Source organism: Puntigrus tetrazona, chromosome 7, assembly GCF_018831695.1.
Source record: "Puntigrus tetrazona isolate hp1 chromosome 7, ASM1883169v1, whole genome shotgun sequence".
NCBI classification, from domain to species: Eukaryota; Metazoa; Chordata; class Actinopteri; order Cypriniformes; family Cyprinidae; genus Puntigrus; species Puntigrus tetrazona.
This window is the reverse complement of record NC_056705.1, coordinates 5134030-5159681: the sequence shown is the minus strand read 5'-3', so window position 1 is coordinate 5159681 and position 25652 is coordinate 5134030. Positions and strand designations below refer to the sequence as shown.

The following is a 25652-nucleotide window of genomic DNA, read 5'->3' as shown; positions in this document are numbered from 1 at the left end:
GCAACAAAGATACTCTAGAAACCATGGGTGCGTAATAATTTTTAAGAATCCAATGACATCTTTTTATTTATAAATAAAAGTAAATAAGTGGAGGACTAAATTCTTGTAAAATGTTTGCTCTTTGGATTGTTGTAAAATACATTCTTGAAGAAACAAGTTTGTTTTTTATAAAATGCACAGAGAGACCACAGAAAAAGCAAAAGTAAGAGACAAAGTGATGATGAAATGAGCAGTTTATAGAATAATCAAAAATGTTTTAATGCTCAGACTTCATTTGACAGCACACGTCCATTTATTACATCACAATCCAGAGCAATGAAAAATTACCGCTTCACTACATCTTTCACTCATGAAGACAAATATCCACCGAAAGCACACAAGAAGAAAGACTAAACGGCAGAAGAACTATGCTAAATGCTAATCCTTGAATGAAGCACTGAAATGATGACTATATTTAAATGGAAAAAGAAAATGAATAACCCTATGTAAATTAGGTATGAATAAATACATGATGTATGGTTCCTCTCTAAAATATATTTCTAAATAAATGACTAAATAATTACAAAATTGCTGTTGTTATTTACATTAGACTGCAAAATATGATCTTCCTCAGTGTTTTTAGCTAAATATTCTTAAATCGATGAGAACCGAATGACTCTATTCATAGCTTTGTACCAAAAATGAAGTGGGTTTTTGCTTAAAACGAGAAAAAAAAATCTCCCATTGGGTTCAGAAGGATGTTTTTGTTTTCCCTTTAAATTGAAGTTGATTTTTCTGCCCCCACGCACTGGCAGACATTGTATTTAGGCAACTGACCATTTTGTCATTTATGTCTACAGTTAGTATTCTGTAGAAAGAAGATGGAGGTCTGTCTGAAGTACACTCTCTGAAACAGCCATGATTTGGGGACTTCTAAGGGCCAGAGGTCAAGGCCGCTTCAGCGCTGTGTCACGGCCGTAATGTTTTAAAGATTTACTTTATATTATACAGTAATTAACTTCAACATTTCTGTACAAAGGCTTTAAGAAATTAATTTGTTTATTTTAAAAATAAATTCATTCAAAAGTTTCAGAAATATCTAAAAATAAATAAATAAGAAATTCTTCTGAAACTTTTCTTTTTGTTACTTCCGTAATGCAAGAATAAAAAAATAATAATATTCAAATATAAAACAGATATAGTATAGACAGAAACTTTTCTAAAATCTGGTATCTCTATTTAAACTAGTTTTTTATAATATCGGTAAAGAATACAATTTATGAGAATTGTAAATAAACTCTGTGAGGTCGTTTAAATGATATGACACATGTAAATTATGGGTTTTTTTTTGTCACTAGGTGGCACCCACTGGCTGTACATTTCAGTTTCAATTTAAATTTCAGCACTAAGCGTTTTTCCTAAAATCCTGAGAAAGTAACATTTGTACTTCTATAAAGGAAGACGTTATTCTCGTTCTTTTTTTGTACAGTATGTAAAGCATTAAATAATTAACACTAAAATGTTAAACATCTAAATGACTTTTCCTTAAAGATTCGTTAATGCCTGCACAAGTTTAGCGTTTCCTTGGATATAACACCTTACATGCCGTCGGTGGTGTGTTTTCTGTTTTCAGCCGCTGGAAGATCTTCCCGTTGGGTTGGATGATCCATGTTATGCTGGATCTGATATTCATGTCCTGATCCGAGAGGATCTGGTTCATCTAGACACCAGATAACATCAGTCATTAGTGAACGAGACCCACTCCCTTTTAAGCCTGTCCTCCAACAAAAATGTACCTATAGAACATATTTTTACATTTTCAAGTTAAGCGCCCCCTTAGTGGTCATTATCAAATCAAAATATGTGTTTATTTAAATCGCAGTGTGTGTTATTTATACGGATGACCATGTCACGTCTGAGCGGTCTGAGGCGTGCGGATCCATGTGCAGGCTTTTATTAAACGAAGGCATGGTCATAACAGGCAGGCGTCGAACAGGGCTAACAGATATATAGGAGGCAAGACAATAGCAAAATCCAGAGACAGGCGGTGGTCAGGTCAGGCAGCAAACAATCACGGAATCAGAAGACAGGCAGGGTCAAAACCAGATAAACCAGAGACAATAATCCACGGGCGATCTAACAACGAAACAGGCGAAACAATGCAACCTGCAGTTGAGTGGCTTGCTGCAGTATTTATAGTCCTCTGACAGGAAGTAGCAGCAGAGGAGTGATCGCAGATCACCCAGAGGTAAGAGCTCCCTCTGCTGGCTTGGTGACATAGCCCCCCTCCTAGGAGCGACTCCTGGCGCTCCACAAAACAAACAAAACAAAACATAACTGGGAGCTTGGGAGGGGTTCGGGAGGAGTCAGCAAGCTGAGACCAGGAGGAAGAGACGGTGGGAGGAGCCAGGAGAAGACGGGAGGAGTAAGGAGCGGGAGGCGATGCAGAGCCCAGCCATGATGGTCAGTGGTGGAGCCGACGGAGGAGGAGCCATAGAGAGAGCGGTCATCAACCCCATGGAGCCGACCGGCGGCGGTGGAGCAGGTGGTCGAGGAGACTGAGGCGAAGGCGGAGAGCAGAAGAGCCAGGGTGATGCAGAGGCGCTGGAGGTCCCAGGCGACACCGCAGGCTTTGGCGACTGATGCGGAGACGGGGGGGCGAGAGGGCCGCGCGGAGCCAGAGCGACAGAGGACTGAGGTAGAGCCGGGGAAGGGAGGAGCCTGACAGAGCCGGAGGGACGGAGGGGCGAGGCGAAGCTGGAGGAGAGGAATCCTGAGGCGACGGATGGTCGACGACCGACCAGGGCGTAGCCGGAGAGCGATGGAGCCTGGTGAAGCTGGTGGATTGACGGAGCACGGTGGAGAGGAGGAGGAGCTAGGAGCCTAAGGGGAAGCCGGCGGGTCTGCAAGCCGAGCTGGAGTCCGGGGCTCGGAGGCGGGACGATGAAGCGAGGATCCTTCACCCACGGCGGCAATGGAGACTGGCAGACCGTGGCGAGCTCCAGGTGGAGGGCAGAGGATGAGTGCAGGGCTGCTGGGATCCATCGTCGACGTGTGGTAAGGGTGGGAGGGTGGGTTAACTTGAGGAGGCGCAGCACGAGGCGCGGGCACTGGACGGGCGACGCGGCGCGGGCACTGGGCCGGGCGCGCACGCGCGCGGTCACTGGGCAGGCGCCGCGAGGCGCGGGGCACTGGGCAGGGCGCCGCGGCGCGGGCACTGGACGGCGCCGCGAGCGCCGGAGCACTGGACGGGCGCACGAGGCGCGGGCACTGGAGGCTTGCACGCACGCGCGGGCACTGGAGGCTTGGCACGAGGCGCGGGCACTGGAGGCTTGGCACGAGACGCTGGCACTGGAGGCTTGGCACGAGGCGGGCACTGGAGGCTTGGCACGAGGCGCGGCACTGGAGGCTTGGCACGAGACGCGGGCACTGGAGGCTTGGCACGAGACGCGGGCACTGGAGGCTTGGCACGAGACGCGGGCACTGGAGGCTTGGCACGAGACGCGGGCACTGGAGGCTTGGCACGAGGCGCGGGCACTGGAGGCTTGGCACGAGGCGCGGGCACTGGAGGCTTGGCACGAGGCACGGGCACTGGAGGCTTGGCACGAGGCACGGGCACTGCAGGCTTGGCACGCAGGCACGGGCACTGGAGGCTTTGCACGACAGGCGGCCATGTTGGAAAGCGCGCGCAGGGCAGGCGGCCATGTTGGAAAGCGGCTCTGGGCAGGCGGCGACCATCTTGGGAAGCGGCTCTGGGCAGGCGGCGACCATCTTGGGAAGCGGCTCTGGGCAGGCGGCGACCATCTTGGGAAGCGGCTCTGGGCAGGCGCCGACCATCTTGGGAAGCGGCTCTGGGCAGGCGGCGACCATCTTGGGAAGCGGCTCTGGGCAGGCGGCGACCATCTTGGGAAGCGGCTCTGGGCAGGCGGCGACCATCTTGGGAAGCGGCTCTGGGCAGGCGGCGACCATCTTGGGAAGCGGCTCTGGGCAGGCGGCGACCATCTTGGGAAGCGGCTCTGGGCAGGCGGCGACCATCTTCTTGAAGCGGCTCTGGGCAGGCGGCGACCATCTTGGGAAGCGGCTCTGGGCAGGCGGCGACCATCTTGGGAAGCGGCTCTGGGCAGGCGGCGACCATCTTGGGAAGCGGCTCTGGGCAGGCGGCGACCATCTTGGGAAGCGGCTCTGGGCAGGCGCGACCATCTTGGGAAGCGGCTCTGGGCAGGCGGCGACCATCTTGGGAAGCGGCTCTGGGCAGGCGGCGGCCATCTTGGGAAGCGGCTCTGGGCAGGCGGCGGCCATCTTGGGAAGCGGCTCTGGGCAGGCGGCGGCCATCTTGGGAAGCGGCTCTGGGCAGGCGGCAGCCATCTTGGGAAGCGGCTCTGGGCAGGCGGCAGCCATCTTGGGAAGCGGCTCTGGGCAGGCGGCAGCCATCTTGGGGAGCGGCTCTGGGCAGGCGGCAGCCATCTTGGGAAGCGGCTCTGGGCAGGCGGCAGCCATCTTGGGAAGCGGTTCTGGGCAGGCGGCAGCCATCTTGGGCAGCGGCTCGGGGAAGGCGGCCATCTTGGGAATAAATGCAGTGTCTTCTTCCTCCATAATACCCAACGTGAGAGCTGACCCCACAGTCACTAAACCAAACTCAATAAAGTGTGCCAGTGATTCACGTGGACCCTCTCGAACAAGTTGTGTTTTGAGTGGCTGATTTATTCCTCGTGAAAAATTCAATTAGCAAACAGTCCGGTAAATCAGAGAAGTAAGCCAGGTCCAGAAATTCCTGAGTATAATCCTCAAGTGATCGGGTGCCCTGCTTGAGGTTAGCAAAGACATTGCAAGGTGCATACCTGGCCATGGTTCGGGTGAAAAGCCGCTGGATCCTGGTGTGAGGTTGCATTCTGTCACGTCTGAGCGGTCTGAGGCGTGCGGATCCATGTGCAGGCTTTTATTAAACGAAGGCATGGTCATAACAGGCAGGCGTCGAACAGGGCTAACAGATATATAGGAGGCAAGACAATAGCAAAATCCAGAGACAGGCGGTGGTCAGGTCAGGCAGCAAACAATCACGGAATCAGAAGACAGGCAGGGTCAAAACCAGATAAACCAGAGACAATAATCCACGGGCGATCTAACAACGAAACAGGCGAAACAATGCAACCTGCAGTTGAGTGGCTTGCTGCAGTATTTATAGTCCTCTGACAGGAAGTAGCAGCAGAGGGAGTGATCGCAGATCACCCAGAGGTAAGAGCTCCCTCTGCTGGCTTGGTGACAGACCACACCTAACCCACTCCTAAACCCTACCCCTACCCTTAAAGAAAAGTGCAAAATTATGATTTATAATGCATATCCATTTTATGAGCACTTGTGACCTGGGACCAGAACCCATGATCGCATTATCATACGATCACATATTATTGTATGAAAGAATGCACTAACAGCTTAACTACCTGAAACCTAAATTACTGACGCAGATAAAAGATTACAGAGCATTAATTTGAAAAATTTCTGTTGGTGATAGTGGTGCAATTGCAGTATACTTTCAGATGGGTCATATTTCTCAATATTTCATATTTGGACAAACAACCTATACGGGCATATTAGTTGGAGGACAGGTTGGCTGTTTGGACATCAGTAAACTAAGAAATTCCAATAAAATAAACACTACAAAAACATTTTTTCAGTACAACTAAAATGTAAACATTCTTACATCAATTCTTACTTTATATATTATTTATAAGAAGCAGAATCATCTGACCTTCTTCTCTATGGCCTGCATCACCGTGGATTGGTTCAGAGATGTGTCTGATTTGATCGTGAATCTCACACGCTGCATTCTTCTGTTTTCACGGCAGTAGAAAGGCAGTGGAGTGGAGCAGTTGTCTTTAACCATCAGTGCTCCAGGTTGGCTCTCGCACACTGGATTTCGTTCAAGTTATCAGGCTGCGTAGACTTCCACTTCACGGAGGACCACAAGACACCGCTGTTATCTGACCACAGCCATGGGATCCTGTACAGGCCGAACCAGGCGTTGTTGAGGTTCCGTGAAGAAAGCTCGCTCGCGAGGAACGTGTTCTCTGCGTCGTCTGTAACGGCGGCCAGGTCTGTGTAGTGTGTTTTGCAGTACGTTTGAGCATCCGTCCAGTTCAATTTCACGCTGTCGATGAACTCAAACTTGTCCTGAAGTGTGTTCTGGTTGTCTGTACATTTGTGAGAAACATTGAGAATGTGAAGTGCTAAATTTGTTTATAGAAAAATATGAACAAACTCATCTTCAAAAAGCGGCTCAGAAAAGTTTTTTGCTTGTTTTTTAGTGTCACTGATATACTTTTTCTGTTTTACTGTAATTCTAGGTAAAGATTTAGAATCTGTCAAATAACCTGTGCATTATACAATTGTTTACTCACTTGAAAAATGCAATACCCCTCATACTTTTATTAAAAGTGGAGCTCTATCCTGGGTCGGTCCATGGGCTGAAAGTGTGACGACAAGCCGGCGTGATTGTCACACAGAGTGTCCCACTGCACCATGCCCATCTTAGTGGTCTCATATGAAACAAACCGTAAGCCATATGCCCCAGGAACCTCTGAAAATATTTCAGGGAAACCACTATCTTGCCTCTGAAAGAAAGCACTCAGGTCAGCACTGATTGTGTGTGCTTCTCTGTGAGGCAGACCAGGTCAATTACAGACCAAGAAAGAAATTCTCTGCACAGGGGAGAACTCTTTTCCTGGCTGACTCCAAGGCCCAACTAGCTGAGATGCTGAAGCACCAGGTCCCAGGGCTCGCACAACTTCTCTTGCGACTGAGCCAGAATGAGTCAGTCGCTGAGATAGTTGAGGAGTGTGATGCCCACTTCCCGTAGCGGGGCAAGGGCACCCTCAATGGCCTTCCTAGGACAAAGTTCCTAGGTAAGAACTTTGTACTGCCATGCATCTGTGGCGAGGAAGAATGGAGACATGGAACTAAGCATCCTTCAGGTCGACCCATGCAAACCAGTCCCTCGTGCTGCACAAATCTGATGATGCGTTTCTGTGCATTTTGAACAGTAGCTTATGCAGGGCCCTGTTCAAAAACCGCAGATCCAGGATTGGTCGAAGGCCACCACCTTTCTTGGGCACAATGAAAGTAAAACCCTGTATAAGGTCTGTAAAACCCCCTCCATCTCGCGTCTAGAGAAACCGATCAATTGCATCCTTTGCCAGGAGGACAACAATCTCCTTCCACAAGACATGAGCATTCCGACCACCACTGAAGTCTCGAGAATGCCACTAAACCTAATGTAATCGTCCGGGCGAAATGGATCGCATAGTTGAGCCAAATCGTTCGGATATGCCAATGTGATGGGTTGAGCAGTGCATCCAACTCCTCGCGAGTGGCACCATCAGAGTCACACCCGCATAGCTGTACTGCGCGCAATGGAAAAGGCAGAACATTCTGGTTGGCCTCTGTCAGACTGTCTAGATACCATGAAGAACCAGCTAGATCCCCTAACGTCGTCTCTTGGTCACTGGAAATGGGGGCACTGTGGGAGAGAGTTAGGAAGCAATGCATCGCACACTGACCCGAAGGCCCGGAGGATGAGCAATTGCTCTTGCTCTTAAATTTTGTGTCTGAGGCGGCAGGTTCTCCACACGGCCCTCCTCCAGGGAGCTCTTGACACAAAACCCCCAGTAGAGCGGTGGCAGCTGGAGGATCACGTCAGGGGAGGATGTGCTGAAGTCAGTGGGACAGTCACAAGCCTGATGTTCTTGTTATTTTTTAATCTAAATATCATAATTGTGTTTCAATACAAATGACATGGGTGTTAAGTGACGATTTTTCATTGTGGGGTGCAGTAACCATTTGAGCTGTTTTGCTTCAAGTAAATATATCTTGATTTAAGAATGTTTATATATTTGTCTCAGAAAGCAAGACATAAAATAAAAGTCAATTATTTTGTGCAGCATTTTTTTTTCAAACTCAAAACAAAAACATCGGAATAATCTATCATTTCTTACCAATTTGGCAAAAGAAGTTGTCTGCGTCAGTACAAGTTCTGTCATTCCATCGTCCTTTGCTGTTTATATTTCCACAGGCCATGTATATGTCGGGCATATTTGGCTGAGAGGAATCCCACTTTGCATTGCTGACCGGCATGTTTTGATACGACCAATGCCAAACATCTCTGGAGAAACCGATCCAGGCGTCAGATGGGAAGTTCTCAGCGTTCGCTGCCTCCTTTAGTTTAGCTCTATCTTCATCGCTCTGAACCGTCGCCAGATCCACGCATATCCTTCTACAGTACGATTGAGCTTCTGTCCAGGTCTTTGGGTCTTGGATCAGGACAAAACGCTGCAGGTCACACGAAGCCTTCGACAGAATTCCTGCTGCAGGAAAATCAATAGTGTAAAGTTGATCTAAACTCCTGATCTAACATCGGTTTCTGTCACAAGAACACTCACCGAGAAAAACAACAAGCTGAATCTTGTTCAGCATCATCATCTCTTCACAGGTTTCTTCAAAGAAAGAAATAAAGGACAGGCTGGTTACTTTTCTGATTCTGAAAGTGCACTAGTTTTATATTAAGTAGGGTGAAACAGATTGTATGGACTAGAGAATACTTTATATAGTCAATACTTTTATGTTGTAAGGGCTGTTCATCTCTGCTTATAATTGTTCAAATCAGTTGTTCTTGTTATATTACTGACTTTAGTAGTTAAACAAATATTTTCTGCTAGAGTATAGAAATATTTTTAGAAAGTAAACTAAAAAGAATACTATCCGTCATTCAAAATCTATAGTATGAGCTACACGGTGAATTATGTGATCTGTTGCACCACTAATATTAAAAGCGGTTTATTGGAAATTAGCAGTGAATGCAAAACCCAATTTCAGACACAAACCCTGATTCAACCAGTATCAGAAAAAAATAGCAAGAAGAAACGGTAGAATTACAAAATTACTGGAAATAAATCCTGTCTTTTGATGCATCTAGTATTATAAAGGCCATACTTGACGGACTCATGGACCCTGAAGGTGAAGAGGCCTCAAAATGTCAATATTGTCATCTCAATTAGTGACTGATTTTTTATCAGGAAAACTACTGACTGTGCACAAAGTTTCTATTGCAAGAATGTTTAAATGATGATATATAGAATTTATCTTTGTTTTTCTTAGATTAATTTTATATTGTTTTTATAATTTTAATTTGTATCTGCCATGTAATAACTGATGAGACTGCAATGGCCGTCAAATATAATACAGCCAACATATAGTCAAATTTTGTAGACACTGTCAGGCATTGTTCATGCTTTAATAAAACAATTTTCCTAATGAAATTAGTTTTAATAGTTAGGTACATTGTAAAAATAATGATGACTCATTATTGTAACTCAAATTAAACTAATTTGATTTCGAATATACAATTCCGACTTGATTATACATTAAGAAAATATATAATAAGGCATTAAAGTTGGAGTAGGTGAATCAGCCATAGAAATCAGAACAAACTCAAATTTACCTGCTGTGGAGCTACTGATGCTTGATCTTCTCACCAGTATGTCAATTATCTTCTCTCAACATACTTCTCTTTCACAATCTACCAAACTCTTTATGCAAACCTTTTGTGTACTTCTGGATGTAAGATGCTGATTTACATTCTGATTTTGCTGCAGTATGAGTCTCTTTATTCAAATAGTATCAGAGGATGTGATGATAGAGCACAGAAGTGCTTTTTCACAACCACAAAACTTAAACCACAAAGGAATACAAAGAAATCACTGAACTGATATGAAGCCTGTTCCAAACAAAAACAAAAAATTTAACTGGGTATTTAAGAGAGAGTTGTGAAATTACTCCATTAATAACAATATAATTTTATCCATTCCAGTAGGTCTCACTTTCCATTTGACTACAGATGTTGAAATTACAGATTTAAACAACTTTGATGTGGTTGGAGTGTAGAGTTTTCAGACCAACAAAATTCTGAATGACTTCAACTGAGAAAGATGTTTTGAAGACGGATGGTGAAGTTACAGCATCTGGCTGACCGTATTAACCAGTCAAATCAACCTTGATCCTAGGAAAAACATCTTACTTAAACTAGCCCAAAGTGGTTTGATGCTCTTCCAGCAGGTCTGGTTTGTTTGTTTCAGTCAGTTTTTCGCTGTAGGTGAAAGTGTTACAATAACCCTATAATAAATAGCCTGCTTGAATCCCACTGACAATCACATGTATATTTTGACACATATTTTCACATGTATATATATTGACAATCTCCTCATAATAGCCCCTCTCTGGTGCATTCCACTGAGGAAGAACTCCTTTCTCAGGGCTTGGCACCATGTGCAACCACTGTCAGACCTGTGGAACTGTATGCGGCTCCTGGACAAGGCGCGGCAGACTTAAGTGATTTTCCACAAGCTGTGGTGAACACTATTACCCAGGCCAGAGCTCCTCTACAAGGCACGCTTATACCATGAACTGGAATCTGTTTGCGAGCTGGTGTTCCTCTCACAGAGAGACCCTTGAAGGTGTGCAATTGAAGTAGTGCTCTCCTTTCTGCAAGAAAGGTTGGAGCATAGGCTGTCCACCTTGAAAGTATATGTGGCTACCATTGCAGCGCATCACAATGCACTAGGCGGCCAGTCTTTGGGAAAACATGATCTCGCTGTAAGGTTCCTGAGGGGTGCCAGAAGCTTAAATCCTTCCAGGTCACCCCTGTGCCCTCATGGGATCTTTCTGTTGTCCTGGCTGGCCTTCAGAGAGAGTCCCTTTGAGCCATTGGAGTCAGTTGAGCTTAAGTTCCTGTCTGCTAAGACCGCCTGATCGTGCTCACTTCTATCAACAGGGATGGGGAACTCCAAGCCTTTTCAATGAGCAAAGAGTGCCTTGTGTTTGGGCAAGCCTACTCTTATGTAGTCCTGAGACCCAGCCTGGATACGCCCCAAGGTTCCCACCGCACCTTTTACAATCATGTGGTGAATCTGCACAGAGGAGGCAGATCCAGCCTTGGTGTTGCTGTATCCCATCAGAGCTCTATGCATATATATATGGACCACACCTGGAGCTTCAGAAGCTCTGAGCAGCTTTGTCTACCATGGAGGTCAGCAGAAAGGGAAGGCTGTCTCCAATCAGAGGTTGGGCCCACTGGATAGTGGACGCAATCACATTGGCTTACCAAGGCCTAAGGTGAACCTTGCCCCTAGGGGTGAGAACTCCACCAGTGTCGCCTCCTCCTTTGCGTTGGCGCATGGTGCCTCTCTGGCAGACATCTGCAGAGCTGCGAGCTGGGCGATACTGAACACCTTCGCAAAGTACTACAGTCTTCGTGTAGAACCAGTTGCTTCACGTGTTTTGGGTAACAGGCAATTGGAAGGAAAAACTGGCTGGTGTCACGCTTGCTGCACCATTCCCCCTCACCTGGGGCTGCAGGCGCTTATTTTCTTCCTCCAGTAAAGTTCTCCGGTTGGTGATCCCTTGTGGAGCTTCCTCTGACACCTTCAGCAGTCAGACTTTGCAGAGCAGTCTGACGCCAGGTCCAGTATCAGCGTAGCCTTCTCGTTTCCGTTCGGCCCTGTACTATACATGAGTCAGACCAACAAGCTTGTAGCCAATGAGCAGTAAGGGGCGTGTCTACTCATGATGCTGAAGAGCTTTCAGTGATAGGACGGACATTAGCCAAGACAGAAAGATAGATATGCAGATAAAAAAAAAATGTCATTATTTAGTCGTTTGGAATGCACTAGTCATGTCATTTCCTCATTATCTTTAGCTGGGATGTTTACACATATATGTAAAACACATATATGTAAAAGACAGTGACAAACAAGCTCTGGGTTTATGTAATATTGATTATTAAATAATTTTTACTGCAGTCGAAACTAAGGCAAACACTTGTGTTTGCATATACTAATTTGTTAAGCTAATGATGCATATCAAATGTGTTTACACAAATACTGAAGTTATTTACTAAAGGATTATTTGCATGAGAGTCACTGCCAATGGTTTGGGATGAACAAACTGAGACTACTTTACTTCCAAATAGTAAGCAGTAAATAAATAGCACTCACTAAGTAGTAATGAAACTACCTTAAAAGTGTCCAACAGAGTTATAATTCATTGTAAGTGACAATCCAGTAAAAGTGAGATATGGGAATAGTAAACCCTTAAAAAAACTAAATCCTGTGAGTTCAGTGCTTTGGTCCACAACTAATGTAAACACTACCCTGATTATTTTCATGCTCCCTCCTTGATGATTGCCTACTTCCTGATTCCTGTCATGTGATCACTCACGACAGACAGACCTAGCGACATTTAAAGACATACATGAGTCAAACAGATAAGAGAAATAATACAACATGAAAATCCCATTAAAATATATAGATACACATATCATAATGTATATTAAGTGATATAATATCCAAATATATAAAAATAACTTGCACATTGTGATATATTTTATGCAGTAGTGTACTTATTTCATCAAAAAGTCCATTTCTAGATCTGCTCAATGTTGCACCTTTCAAAGCAAACATTGATATGTCCTAGCCATGTCACGTTAACATAAATATGACATAAATGTGTAAAGATACCAGTATATCTGTGTTCGAAAAACACCGGAATAGTGTGGATGTCAGGTGCAATCATAGCAAAATTTCACCATTTAAAGCAAAAATGGGTTCCACTTTATATTAGGTGGCCTTTAAATAAACTTTAAATAATCAAATAATTGGTACAATGCACTTATTGTGTACATATATGATTTTACATTGTACTTCTATCATTTTAAAAATGCCTATAGGTTATTTGTTTTTGTAATTGCATTCATAACTACACTGTTGACCCATCCTTACACCTTAAACCTACCCATACCACCAAACCTGCTCCTAAACTTACCCGTATCCACCCTTAATAGCGGCGCCTAATATAAACCGTGACCCAGAAATGCAGCCTTAGGCCGGGCACTGCGCTATTTAATTTTAAGTATAGTGTGAGAAGTCTGGTTGCATCTTGATGAACGCTTCTAATTCAGGGGTGTCCAGAATCTCCTGAAGAGCTTAGGTTCAACCCTGAACCAGATCGAGATCGCTAGAAACTTCTTTGAGTCTTTGAACCGATACCAGGCGGTTGTGCGTTCATTCAGTTACATCGGTGAAAATCTTGACAGGGCATGTAAAAAGCTGACCTTCTGGACCAGTAGAACATCCTGGTGTCTGAAGTATACTTAAAATAGTCGAAGTGATGCTTAAATGCACTAGTTCTGCACAATTAAAGCTGACCAGTTTAGTTTACTAAAATTACAATTGCAGGACATTTTATTAAGTAAATAAATATGAAAATGCATTTGTAGCATACTTACAATGAAATAAATGTATTTCATATACACTGAAGTATATTTATCGTTCTCTAGGATGTGGATGACGTGTTGTGTTTCTATGTTTGGGGACTCTCCATAGGTGTAATGTTTTTATCATGATGATCAGGTTTATTTCGTGAGGCTCCAGTGTTGATATTTAATAAGCAATGCGCTGTCAAGTGTTTCCTGTTCCTGAGCACCAGATGGCAGCACCATGATCTACTTTCCTCCGCCAGCAGTCATATGATCTTGAGTTTATATCACAAAACCCCATCTCTAATAACCCAGCCTCCATTCAAAGCCTCTCATTACCTGAAGACTTTGATGGATGAAGCCCATTAAGAAAAGGCTCAACTCATTGGTCGATGTAAACCACTTCAAAGTTACAAAAGCTCCCGTCTCTATTTCTTTTCTCAGTGTAGGTCCAGAGTTTAGACATTTAGAGTTTTTAAGATATCGGGCAAAGATATAAATATTTCATCATTTAACCCCAACTGGATTTGAATATTAGAAGGTAAGGTCAGATGTTTTATCAGACTATTATTATTTTTATGTGTAAATATGCCATTAGGTCATGTGACAGAAAATACAGTTTTTTCCTCTTTAAGTCTGAACCATTTTTATATTTTGCTTAAAATAAGTATCTACTAAATCTAAAAATGAGTGTCTTTCATTGAAAAAGGTTGGTTTCAAAGGTTTTGCAGAGCAATCAGCGCATCTTTCACTTATTTCATCATTTTCAGATGAGACCAAGCGCTCTAAACGGACCGGATGAACCCGTCTCTTGTGTAGCTGAACTAGCTTTCTTCAGTTTTACAGTAATTCTGGATTTACATGAAAGATTGAGAGATGAAAAACCAGAGAAGAGCAGAAGCAGGAGAACAAGCAGAGTTTATTGAATAATCTCCGTTTCTATGCTTCATTAAACAAACATCCCCGAAACCACACCAGAAGATAAGACCGAACAGCTGATAAATAATCCTTGAATGAATCAATGGAATCAGTATATAAATCAATACAAATTATTATATAGTTAAATGAGTAAATGATACGTCATACATGATTCAGGTATGAATAAATATTTAATAATAATAAATAAGACCCAAACCAAATATATGGCTGCTCTCTAAAATTAATTGTTAAGAAATGCAAAATTGTACATAGCAAATAATATTAAGAGCGTAACAATTTGAGTAAAACGTAAAACTTGTGAAATATGATCTTATCGTTATTTACAGTAGACTGCAAAAATGCTTTTCTTCCTCTGTTAAAAAACTTTTCTTAGCTTTTTTAATAAAACATAATATTCTTAAATCGGTAAAAACCTGAATGAAATAAGATAGTTATTGCAGTTTCGTACCAAAATCGAGTGAATTTAGATTTTTGGGTTCAGAAAATGAAGATTTGTCCGACCCCAATGGCAGATATTTTATTTGTCCTACACTTATTTAGCGAAGAGAGTTAAAAGATAGGTATTGATGGAAAACTATATTTGTTGATTTAAACATTCTGATGCAGAGAAACTGATATGAAATATCTTTAGATCTAAGCGATGACGTTTGGGCTTCATCATTTCTACAATCTGAGCAAGTTTTATGAAGTTATGAGCAAAACCTGACAAATTGTTGTACCTTTCAAAAACTATAAAAACAGGTTTTCCTATTTATCATCAAATAACTCAGCACTACTTGAAATGAATATGAAATGTAAAGTTCAGGCTCTGTTTGGTGTTGATCAAGTAGTTTTCTTCTATCCCCGGTGGCTCCCGTCAGTTCACACAGATTTGAGCAGACTGCACTAAAGCTTTATGTTATTTCTTAGTCATTTGGTTTTTCGTGTAGTGCACTCTTGTTAATAATGAGAACTGTCCTTAATCCACCTTATTTTTCCTGGAAGATGATTTCTGCACGCTGACCTCCAGTCTCTTCCAGCTATTTTTATCTGTGCAAAAGAGCTCGTTTTGCTTCTTGATATCACAAACTGGTGTGTTTTTCCATATTATGTTAACACATTATCTTAATTAGAAACACGCTGGTTCGTGGTGCACTGAACTATTTCCCATGTCTCGCATCAAACAGATTAAAGAACAAAATGTGTACTTAATAGATACAAGCTATATTTTTACCTGATATCTTAAAAGTGAAAAAACATTTTGTAAACAAATGCAATAATAATGCCTAATATATTTATATATATATATATTACCATGATTATTGTTATAAGTTACTATGCACTGACCGTATTCATTAAATGAAGGTAACTTATTATTATTATTATGCCTGTACCTTAAAGATGCACAAGTTATGGCACGTATCAGAGTTTAGCGTTTCTTTGCTATAACACCTTACATGCCGTCTGTGGTGTGTTTTCTGTTTTCAGCCGCTGGAAGATCTTCCCGTCGGGTTGGATGATCCATGTTATGCTGGATCTGATATTCACGTCCTGATCCGAGAGGATCTGGTTCATCTAGACACCGGATAACATCAGTCATTAGTGAACGAGACCCACTGCCGTTTAGACATCAGTACACTAGAAAAATTCAAATAAACACTGCCAAAAATGATTTACTTGTACAACTCGTAACGCGACAGACTGGGGTCTTGCTTGGAGCCCTTATTAGCTCTGATAAGAGAAAATTCAGTCTGATATTAAAATAAGAAGCAGAATCATCTGACCTTCTTCTCTATGGCCTGCATCACCGTGGATTGGTTCAGAGATGTGTCTGATTTGATCGTGAATCTCACACGCTGCATTCTTCTGTTTTCACACGGCAGTAGAAAGGCAGTGGAGTGGAGCAGTTGTCTTTAACCATCAGTGCTCCAGGGTTGGCTCTCGCACACTGGATTTCGTTCAAGTTATCAGGCTGCGTAGACTTCCACTTCACGGAGGACCACAAGACACCGCTGTTATCTGACCACAGCCATGGGATCCTGTACAGGCCGAACCAGGCGTCGTTGAGGTTCCGTGAAGAAAGCTCGCTCGCGAAACGTGTTCTCTCGCGTCCGTCTGTAACGGCGGCCAGGTCTGTGTAGTGTGTTCTGCAGTACGTTTGAGCATCATGCCAGCTTAACCTCACGCTGTCGATGTACTCAAACTTGTCTTGAAGTGTGTTCTGGTTGTCTGTAAGGAGAAGATTGGGCAGAGAAACATGCTTTAAAATATGAAGCATCATACAAAATAAACTAAGTATATAAACTTGTTCACAAATACCAATGAATCAGTCACTTTTATTTATATAGCGGTTTTAACGATACAGATTGTATCAAAGCACTGAACAGTGTAAAACGGGAGAATACAGTGATGTTATAATGACGAGATTGAACAATTTATTAAATAGAGTCTCTGTAATTAATTCAACGATAATTGCTAAAATGAAGCGTCCCCATATGGACATACACACAAGTATAGACGACTCAAACCTCATACTATATATCAGAATAGATCTAATTAAGGTCACTTGTTTCACGCAGTGTCTTTAACAAAGCTTTTTTAATTTGGTTATCTTTTGTGTCTTCACTGGAAGAATGTGCTGAGGTCAGGCACAAATGTCTAAATAAGACATCAATATCTCCCTCAAACTGAAGGGGGTTTAGCTTCTGAAGTAAATATATCTTGATTTAAGAATGTTTAGGTAAAAGCACAACTTTTTTGGTTATGTGTATAAGATCCTTGAGTATAATTTCTTACCAAGTTGGCAAAAGAAGTTGTCTGCGTCAGTACAAGTTCTGTCACCCCATCGTCCTTTGCTGTTTATATTCCCACAGGCCACATCTGTGTCGGGCAAATCTGGCTGAAAAGAATCCCACTTTGCATTACTGACCGGCATGTTTTGATACGACCAACGCCAAACATCTCTGGAGAAACCGATCCAGGCGTCAGATGGGAAGTTCTCAGCGTTCGCTGCCTCCTTTAGTTTGGTTATGTCTTCATCGCTCTGAACCGTCGCCAGATCCACACATATCCTTCTACAGTACGATTGAGCTTCTGTCCAGGTCTTTGGGTCTTGGATCAGGACAAAACGCTGCAGGTCACACGAAGCCTTCGACAGAATTCCTGCTGCAGGAAAATCAATAGTGTAAAGTTGATCTAAACTCCTGATCTGACATCGGTTTCTGCCACAAGAACACTCACCGAGAAAAACAACAAGCTGAATCTTGTTCTGCATCATCATCTCTTCACAGGTTTCTTCAAAGAAATAAATAAAGGACAGGCTGGTTAGTTTTCTGATTCTGAAAGTGCACTAGTTTTCACTATAGTCAGGAGATTTATTGGAAATGAGCAACAAGCAGACCTGGCTGCAAAACATGAAGAAGAAGAAAAAAAAAAACAGTGAATGCAAAACTCAGTTATAAACCATGAATCAACCAAGACAAGACAAAAATGGAAAGAAGAATGGGTAGAATGTAAAAAAATTATTAGAAATAATGCCTGTGGTCAGAAAATCCAGACTCATGGATGTTTATTGAAGGGTGAAGAAGCTCCAGGATGACAATATAGTAATCCCAACCTGTCTGTAAAAATATTTTGCTCTGTCCTATTTATAATTTGTCTAAAATTAATTTGACATTATATTGGCATTTATGATATTATGATGTTGTTGTTGTAGGTGTAATTAAAATGGAATAAAACCCAACAGCTATACTCAAGGGTTTTAGACACTTTCAGACATTGTTCATATTTCATACGCTGACACAAAACGGTTGTTTAAAAATGTACCAGTTTACCAACAAAAGTATTTTTAATGGTCAAGTACACTGTAATAATCATGGCACGTATTTTTTCATTAGTTTTTACATGATCTTTTTTTTTTATTTAGTCAAAGTTAGTTTAATATGTATTTCACCGAATTTACTTTTGACAACGATTTGATTATACACAAGTACAATAAGTTTTAACGTTAAAGTAGGTGAATTTTTTTCCAGCCATAGAAATCACCACAAACCTCTTTTTACCTGCCCTGCGATGGAAGCTGGTGTCTTCTCTCAACAAACTTCTCTTTTACTATCTACCCTACTCTTCTTTATACATTCCATTATGCAAACATTTTTGTCTACTTCTGTATGTAAGATGCTGAGACTAATTTACATTGTGTTTTTTTTGCTGCATTCTGAAGCTGTTTATTCAAATAGCATCTGAGAACATGATGATTGAGTACAGAAGTGCTTTTTCACAAGTATGAAACTTATGTCACAGATGAATTTATCTGATTTGAATCCTGTGCCATTAAATCCTGTTTCCTGTGAATAAATATAGAGCTGAGTTACATCAACATAACAGAAAAAACTACTGCCGGGTTTCCAGATGATATCTTTGAAGGGTAACTGTCAGGAACGAACAAGAATTCAATTGTAGGTTAGAACTTAAATTTATTTATAGTCTTTGAACAGAAACTTGACTGAGGCAGAGGAACAGAAAACTTAACACCAGGAGGAAATTAACAGGATCTAGTCAAAAAACAAGCCTCCAGTCACTCCACAAGGCAGGAAGCATTTGGCATAAGGGAATCTTCTCAAAGAGTCTCTACAACAGTCCTGCTGCTTGATCCCAGAATGAGATCCAAAAGGGGCAGGGGAGAACGAACTGCCAGACACAGCAACAGAAGAACCAGGACTGGAACAGGGGAACAGAGGTCTGGAGAAAACAAAAAGGCAGAGCGAGAAAAGAGTAAAACTAAAAAATACCAGCTATGCTTGGAGACTACAAAGACAAGGCAGGGCAGGACAGGACAGGACAGGACAGGACAGGACAGGACGGGACAGGACGGGACGGGACAGGGCGGACGGGGACGGGGCGGGACTGGATACCAATGCACCATCCTCACACCACAACGATCAGACACAAGACTGCAAACAAAGGGAACTTAAGTAGAGGGGCAATCAAGGAGCTAATGAGCCACAGGTGAGAAGGTAGCTAAAGTGGTTAATCAGATGACAATGGGGCGGGGAAACTGTTTGACAGACAAAAAACAAAAACAAACTGATCAGACTGAAGTCAGTAACATGAACATGAAAACCATAAGAGGTATGAGTCCCAGTACTGAACCTTGAGGTACCCCATACTGCATGTGTAATCTTCATGTACTGCTATGAACTGATGGCGGTCAGATAAGTACGATTTGAAGCATGCTAAGGCACTTCCTTTTAATGACAACAGAATAGTCTGTTTTCTAGAATGTTGTGGTTGACAGTGGTACTAATCACTTAATAAGCAGGTCATTTGTCAGGTCATCAACTCTAATGAGGTCAATTTCAGTATTATGATACAAACTAAATCCTGACTGGAATTCCTCACAGATACCATTTTTCTCTAAGAACATGATTGTTGTTGTGTTTGTTTTCTTCCAAAAGAGACAAAAAGTATCCAGAACTAGCCATTTTTAATCCTTTTCTTTAGGAGAAGGTATTTTCCTACCATGTAATATGAAATACCTCTAATTTTGTTTCCCTCTAGCTGCACTCCATTTTCTAAGCTGCTCTCTTTGGTGCACAAATACTAGTTATGCCACTGAATCAGACTGTTTTACTTAAGCTTTCTTTTAGCATAAAAGAGCAACTGAATCTAAAGTTCTAGAAAACAAAGGGTCAATTGTTTCTATGAATGTGTGTAGATTTTCTGTCCGTCAAATTAATGCTAATTATGTAAATTTTTGTGTTGTGTTTATTTCACATGATTTTTAGTACATTTTGTTAGTGTTTGTCAGCTGTTTATTACCAAAGTGTGCAAGAAAAGGCCAAACATGACGTGTTTCTTCTGTAGGACAAATAACAATAAAGTTGAATTTTGTAAGATTTAGTAAAATCGATAATCTATGATTTGTTCATTCTGTTTAACTTTTATTTAATTAAGAAAGAAAGAACTGGCCAGTTTAAATGTTTTGTAAATACAAACAAACTGTGATTTTGATGGCTGCAAAACACTCCAAAAATGTTAGGACGGAGACAAAATAAAAGCAAAGGGTTACAGAAAATATTCACAAAGGAGCATCCCAGTCTTTGTCAGCAAAACCACTTTGTGCCAAAAATCACATTTCTCAGTGCATAATACAGCAAATAAATAAAGTCTTTCACCAGCTATCAAACATAATATTGTGAAAAGCTGAGGAGTCCAGAGAAGTCTCAGGCTGTGTGGGCTAGACAGAACCTCTCAGGTGAATGTACATGACCTCAGATGGCATTGCATGAGAAACCATCATGTGAAATCCTGTATCAAGCGAGAAAATGTTGCTGTGATGGAGTGGAAAACAGGCCTCTGTCCCAGCTTTTTTGGGGGCATGTTGTAAAATGTATTTATAGGTCAGTGAAAACATTGGAAATCTTTTCTTTGTACTTTTGTAAACTAACAAATCACACATTATTGATTTTATTGCATTTAAAAATAAACAAAAAGAACGTAATTTTTCTTCAACTTTTTCTAAATTGGGGTTGTAAAAATTCATTCATATTATTATAGCTATAAAATTAATTATACAAATGATTATTACAATTACATTTTTTTATTGTTTTTTTTTTTTTTTGTGCAGTGTCAGTAGGTCTCTTCTCTGACACACTCAGGTGTGTTAGAATAGGATAAGACACACCTGGGTTTAAGTACACATGAAAGGAGTTTAAGAGCTTTTCATGCCTTTTTATGTTATGTCTTAACATCTTTAATGTTATGATTATGTGATGATAATTTATCAATAGCTTCACAATGCTTCTTTGTCCAGTTTCCCTGAGGATGAGTGAATGCTGACAGGCTTTTTCCTGCTGAACTCTCCTCTTTATTTGTTTAGTTTAAAGCAGGCAGTGACAAATGAGCTCTGGCTTGATGTAATGCTGTTCGGATGATGTTTTATTAACCCATGCAGTTTTTACTGCAGTCGTAACTAAAGCAAACACACACTCATGTTTGCATATGCAATAATTTGTTAAGCTAATGATGCATGTCAATACTAACAAATCAAAGAAAGGAATTATTTGCATCGAGAGTTACGTTTTACCCAGGGCTTATAATAAATATCAAGCAAGCTTTATTATAGTATAAATGGACTGCTGTAGTTACATTATTATTAATATTTCCTTTTAACTCGTATTGTTTAGTCTTGGGTGGATTGATGAAATCCTTCATCAAAGTAAAACATTTTAGCACAATAGTTGCAATAGTAGGGATATGTAATTAATTGTGCAGTTTACTAGCAAATTGTGAGAGAAAACAGCCAATATTTTTTTGCAGTATATATGTTATGAACTCACTCCATCACTACCACATGTTAAGCTCCCATTGTTCTCACTCTCACACCACAGAGAATGTTGCACTTCACCCTGGACTGCATTTCCCATAAGCCCTTGCACCGATTGCACTCTGACAGCTGTCACAAATCACACGCTCACCTGAATCATATTATACACAGAATTGAAGTTGTACCCTGTTCTAATTTCAGAATAATATCTCTCTATAAGTGATAGCTACACTAAGGAGCCTATTCGTAGTTATCCTAGTCTAGTCCTAGTTTGGCCTTGTCGGATTAACCCTTTGGCTGCTGTTCTGGGCTCTGTTTATACCTCATGTTGATGATTGGTTTTGTCTCTGGATTACTCTTTTTGTCAAGCACCCAGGATTCAGTTTGCTGTCGACTAATCCACGCTCGTTTTGGATTATTCTCTTTGCTCCTGTCTGAACTTTACCTGTGTTTTGACCATGTTTTCAATAAAGTCTGCAAGTGCCAGGTCAGGCATGGACCCTACTGAGCAGCTGCTCGACCTGAAACAAGGGGAGTTACCCACTGACGTCGATCAGTTTTTTGAGTTGTCCTATCAGTTAGCCTTTGACGAGATTGCGTTAAGAGACATTTTTCATTTTGGCCATAATCGGCCCATCAAATCACGGTTTCCTTGTAGGAGGTTTAATTGTAGCTTAAAGGACTTATAGATTGCACTTAGTGGGTGTCGCGAAGGAGAAACTGCAACACCGCATGCGTTACAAAATGAAGGACTAATGCACTAGAGCCCATTACAGAGCACAACGACACCCCACCATGCCACGTCTCGTCACAGCTCAGAGACACGTTAGGTCTCACCTATTCGTTCAGAGTCTGGTCCTATGTGTTACACCCAAGTCTTTGAGGTCAGTTCTTCGGTACCCTAGACTGGCATCCACTACTGATGTAAGTTCAAGCAGCAGGTATCTCTTAACCAACTTCTCAAGTCCTCTGCTCCGAACCGATTCCCTTGTTTGGGGACCCGTACACCACCACAGAACTGTGAACCATGAACTCTTGCCCAATCCTAAACTATTGTCCTGCTCTGAACTAGCCAAAGAGGATGTCTTTGAATTATCAGACAGGAGTCCAGAGACCATTTGTGAACTCTTTGTCCATCTAAAGGAATCTGGTTAAGGTTTTGCCTGTTTATTTCACTCTGATTTATTCACATCTGACATTGAACCATTCATCGGTTTCTAGTAATGGGTTTGGATGTAAACATATCAGCCCTAGACCTTGCCTGTCAGTAACCCAGAAGCACTAAATGTTTTCAATGTCTTCTCCCATCTGCCGCATTAACTCTGTCTCTACCATAGAGGCTTCTCATGAACTTTCTGCTTGTTCTGTTTCCCTGATTGTGTCTGTTGATCTCTGTCTCGCCAGCACCAGTCAGTGACCCCATCGATCAACCAATCAATCAATCACTTATATAGCGCTTTAAACAATACAGATAATGTCAAAGCACTGAACAGTATGGTGGTGGTGATGATTTTCTGGTGCTCCCTGTCTTGATCTCCGGTAAGTGTACCCTGTCTGTGTTGTCTGTCTCTCCTCTCTTTCTGTCTTGGTCTCATCTGTTCTGTCGTGGTGGTCTTCTGGTCCATCTGCTCCGGTCTGGAGGAACTCGGCTCTATCTCTGGAGAACTCCTGTTCTGTCTGCTCTGCAAACCTGCACTGGAAACACCAAAGAGAAAAAGAGAGAGTTTTATCTATCATCAGGTCCCACGTTATCTCACTCTTACCCATCGTTTAGAAGGAAATCCGTCTGAAAGAGACGACACCGTAGAGAATAACCCAGTCAACGTGGAGAACAACTCGTCTCTTTGAACGACTCCAAAGAAAATGAACTAAATAAATGAGTGTAGATTTTCTGTCCAAAAGTAATGCTGAGGATGTGACTGATTGTGAATGTTATTTCACACGATTCCCAACATTTAGCTGTTAGAATAGAACATTTTATACAATAGAATAGAATATTTTTTAAAAATACAAAAGGTTTTAAACCAAAGATCGCAGCACTCACTTTCCTAATGAACTTTAAATTGCTTCTCATTTATTTTTCTTTTGAATGTTTGTCTGCATTTGGTAGATGCTTTTATACATGAATGAAATACAGTAGATAAATGTATAAAATGTAAAATAATATAATAATAATAATAAGGTATGAATATATATATATATGTGTGTATATATATATATATATACACACACACACACATATATATATATATATATATATATATATATATATATATAGAGAGAGAGAGAGAGAGAGAGAGAGAGAGAGAGAGAGAATCAGTCACGGTGTGGTTAGCCAGAGAGCACTCAACGAGGATAAAGTCAACTTAAAAATCAACAGCAGTGCAGATCATGAAAAGGCAATGCAGAAAGGCTGAGCGGACGTGGCGGAAGACAAAACTTGAAATCCACTATAGCATCTATAAAGACAGCCTGCATGCTTTTAATGTGGAATTAGCCACAGCACGACAGAAGTTTTTCTCAAACCTTATAAATAGTAACCTGAACAACACCCGCACTCTTTTGCTACGGTTGAGAGACTGACAAACCCCTCCAAGTCAGATTCCCAGTGAAATGCTTTCTGACAGCAAATGCAATGAGTTTGCCTCATTCTTTTCTGAGAAGATCGAAAATATCAGAAAGGCAATTAAAACATCAGATGATGTAGAGATATGTCAGATTCAACCACAATCTCAAAAAGGAGTCACTATGTGTGTTTTTTGACGCAATTGATAGCAAAACTTTGGAGGAAGTAGTACAGCACCTAAAAATCCTTAACCTGCTGTCTTGACACACTTCCCACATCCTTTCTTAAAAGCGTGTTTGACTGTTTAAAAGCTGACATCTTAGAAGTGGTGAACACATCACTTCTTTCTGGGACTTTTCAAACGCCCTGAAAACTGCGATTTGTTAAGCCCCTCTGAAAAGAGAAATCTTGATAACAGTATATTGAGTAACTATAGACCGATATCAAATCTTCCAGTCATAGGCAAGATCATTGAAAAGGTAGTTCTGAATCAGCTGAACAGCTACTTGAACTCAAATGGTTATCTGGATAATTTTCAATCTGGTTTCAGACCGCACCACAGCACAGAGACAGCGTTAGTTAAGATAATAAATGATATTCGCCTAAACTCTGATTCTGGTAAAATATCAGTGCTGGTACTACTAGATCTTAGTGCTGCGTTTGACACTGTCGATCATAACATTCTTCTAGACAGACTGGAAAACTGGGTCGGGCTTTCTGGAATGGCTCTAAACTGGTTCAGGTCATATTTAGAGGAGGGGGTTATTATGTGAGTATAGGAAAGCATAAGTCTAAGTGGACGTCCATGACATGCGAGTCCCACAAGGCTCAATTCTTGCGCCGCTCTTGTTTAGCCTGTATATGCTCCCACTAAGTCAAATAATGAGAAAGAATCAAATTGCCTATCACAGCTATGCTGACGACACATAGATTTACCTAGCTTTATCACCAAATGACTACAGCCCCATTGACTCACTCTGCCAATGCATTGATGAAATCAACAGTTGGATGTGCCAAAATGTTCTTCAGTTAAACAAGGAGAAAACTGAGTTCATTGCGTTTGGAAATAAAGATGAAGTTCACAAGGTGAATGCATACCTTGACTCAAGGGTCAAACAACCAAAGGCAAGTCAAGAATCTTGGTGTGATTCTAGAGACCGACCTTAGTTTCAGCTGTCATGTCAAAGCAGTGACTAAATCAGCGTACTATCACCTAAAAAAATATTGCAAGAATCAGATGCTTTGTGCCCAGGCAAGACCTGGAGAAACTAGTCCATGCCTTCATCACCAGCAGGGTGGACTATTGTAATGGTCTCCTCACTGGCCTTCCCAAAAAGACCATCAGACAGCTGCAGCTCATCCAGAACGCTGCTGCCAGGATCCTGACTCGAACCAGAAAATCAGAGCACATCACACCAGTCCTCAGGTCCTTACACTGGCTTCCAGTGACATTTTAGAATTGATTTTAAAAGCACTTTTACTCATTTATAAATCACTCAATGGACTAGGACCTAAATACATTGCAGATATAGTTACTATTTATACACCTAACAGACCACTCA

At 41.7% G+C, this 25652-nt stretch overlaps 2 protein-coding genes across 2 annotated transcripts; both read right to left on the bottom strand.

Annotated features, from left to right (window-relative positions):
* Positions 1-5859: 5859 nt before the first annotated feature.
* Positions 5860-8451, bottom strand: LOC122349264 (macrophage mannose receptor 1-like). The gene is made up of 3 exons (XM_043245242.1): positions 8412-8451; positions 7968-8336; positions 5860-6167 (listed from the first exon to the last, which is right to left on the bottom strand). Exons 1-3 carry the CDS (start codon positions 8449-8451, stop codon positions 5860-5862), a joined length of 717 nt encoding a protein of 238 aa, XP_043101177.1.
* Positions 8452-16156: 7705 nt separating this feature from the next.
* LOC122349257 (macrophage mannose receptor 1-like) lies at positions 16157-23316 on the bottom strand. The gene is made up of 5 exons (XM_043245235.1): positions 23074-23316; positions 17438-17491; positions 16994-17362; positions 16243-16426; positions 16157-16184 (listed from the first exon to the last, which is right to left on the bottom strand). The coding sequence occupies exons 1-5, from the start codon at positions 23147-23149 to the stop codon at positions 16157-16159; spliced, it is 711 nt and encodes a 236-aa protein (XP_043101170.1). The 5' UTR covers positions 23150-23316.
* Between the last annotated feature and the right edge of the window lie 2336 nt (positions 23317-25652).

Bases quoted from the DNA above. Each gene is read 5' to 3' on its own strand.
- LOC122349257 (XM_043245235.1), bottom strand. From the start codon at position 23,149: ATGGACCAGAAGACCACCACGACAGAACAGATGAGACCAAGACAGAAA. The intron at 17,492-23,073 runs GTACACTTACCG...ATTTCTTTGAAG, and splicing joins AGACAGACAACACAGACAGG to AAACCTGTGAAGAGATGATG. The intron at 17,363-17,437 runs GTGAGTGTTCTT...ATTTTCCTGCAG, and splicing joins TCAGCTTGTTGTTTTTCTCG to CAGGAATTCTGTCGAAGGCT.
- LOC122349264 (XM_043245242.1), bottom strand. From the start codon at position 8,451: ATGATGATGCTGAACAAGATTCAGCTTGTTGTTTTTCTCG. The intron at 8,337-8,411 runs GTGAGTGTTCTT...ATTTTCCTGCAG, and splicing joins TCAGCTTGTTGTTTTTCTCG to CAGGAATTCTGTCGAAGGCT. The intron at 6,168-7,967 runs GTAAGAAATGAT...ACAAATGTACAG, and splicing joins CAACTTCTTTTGCCAAATTG to ACAACCAGAACACACTTCAG.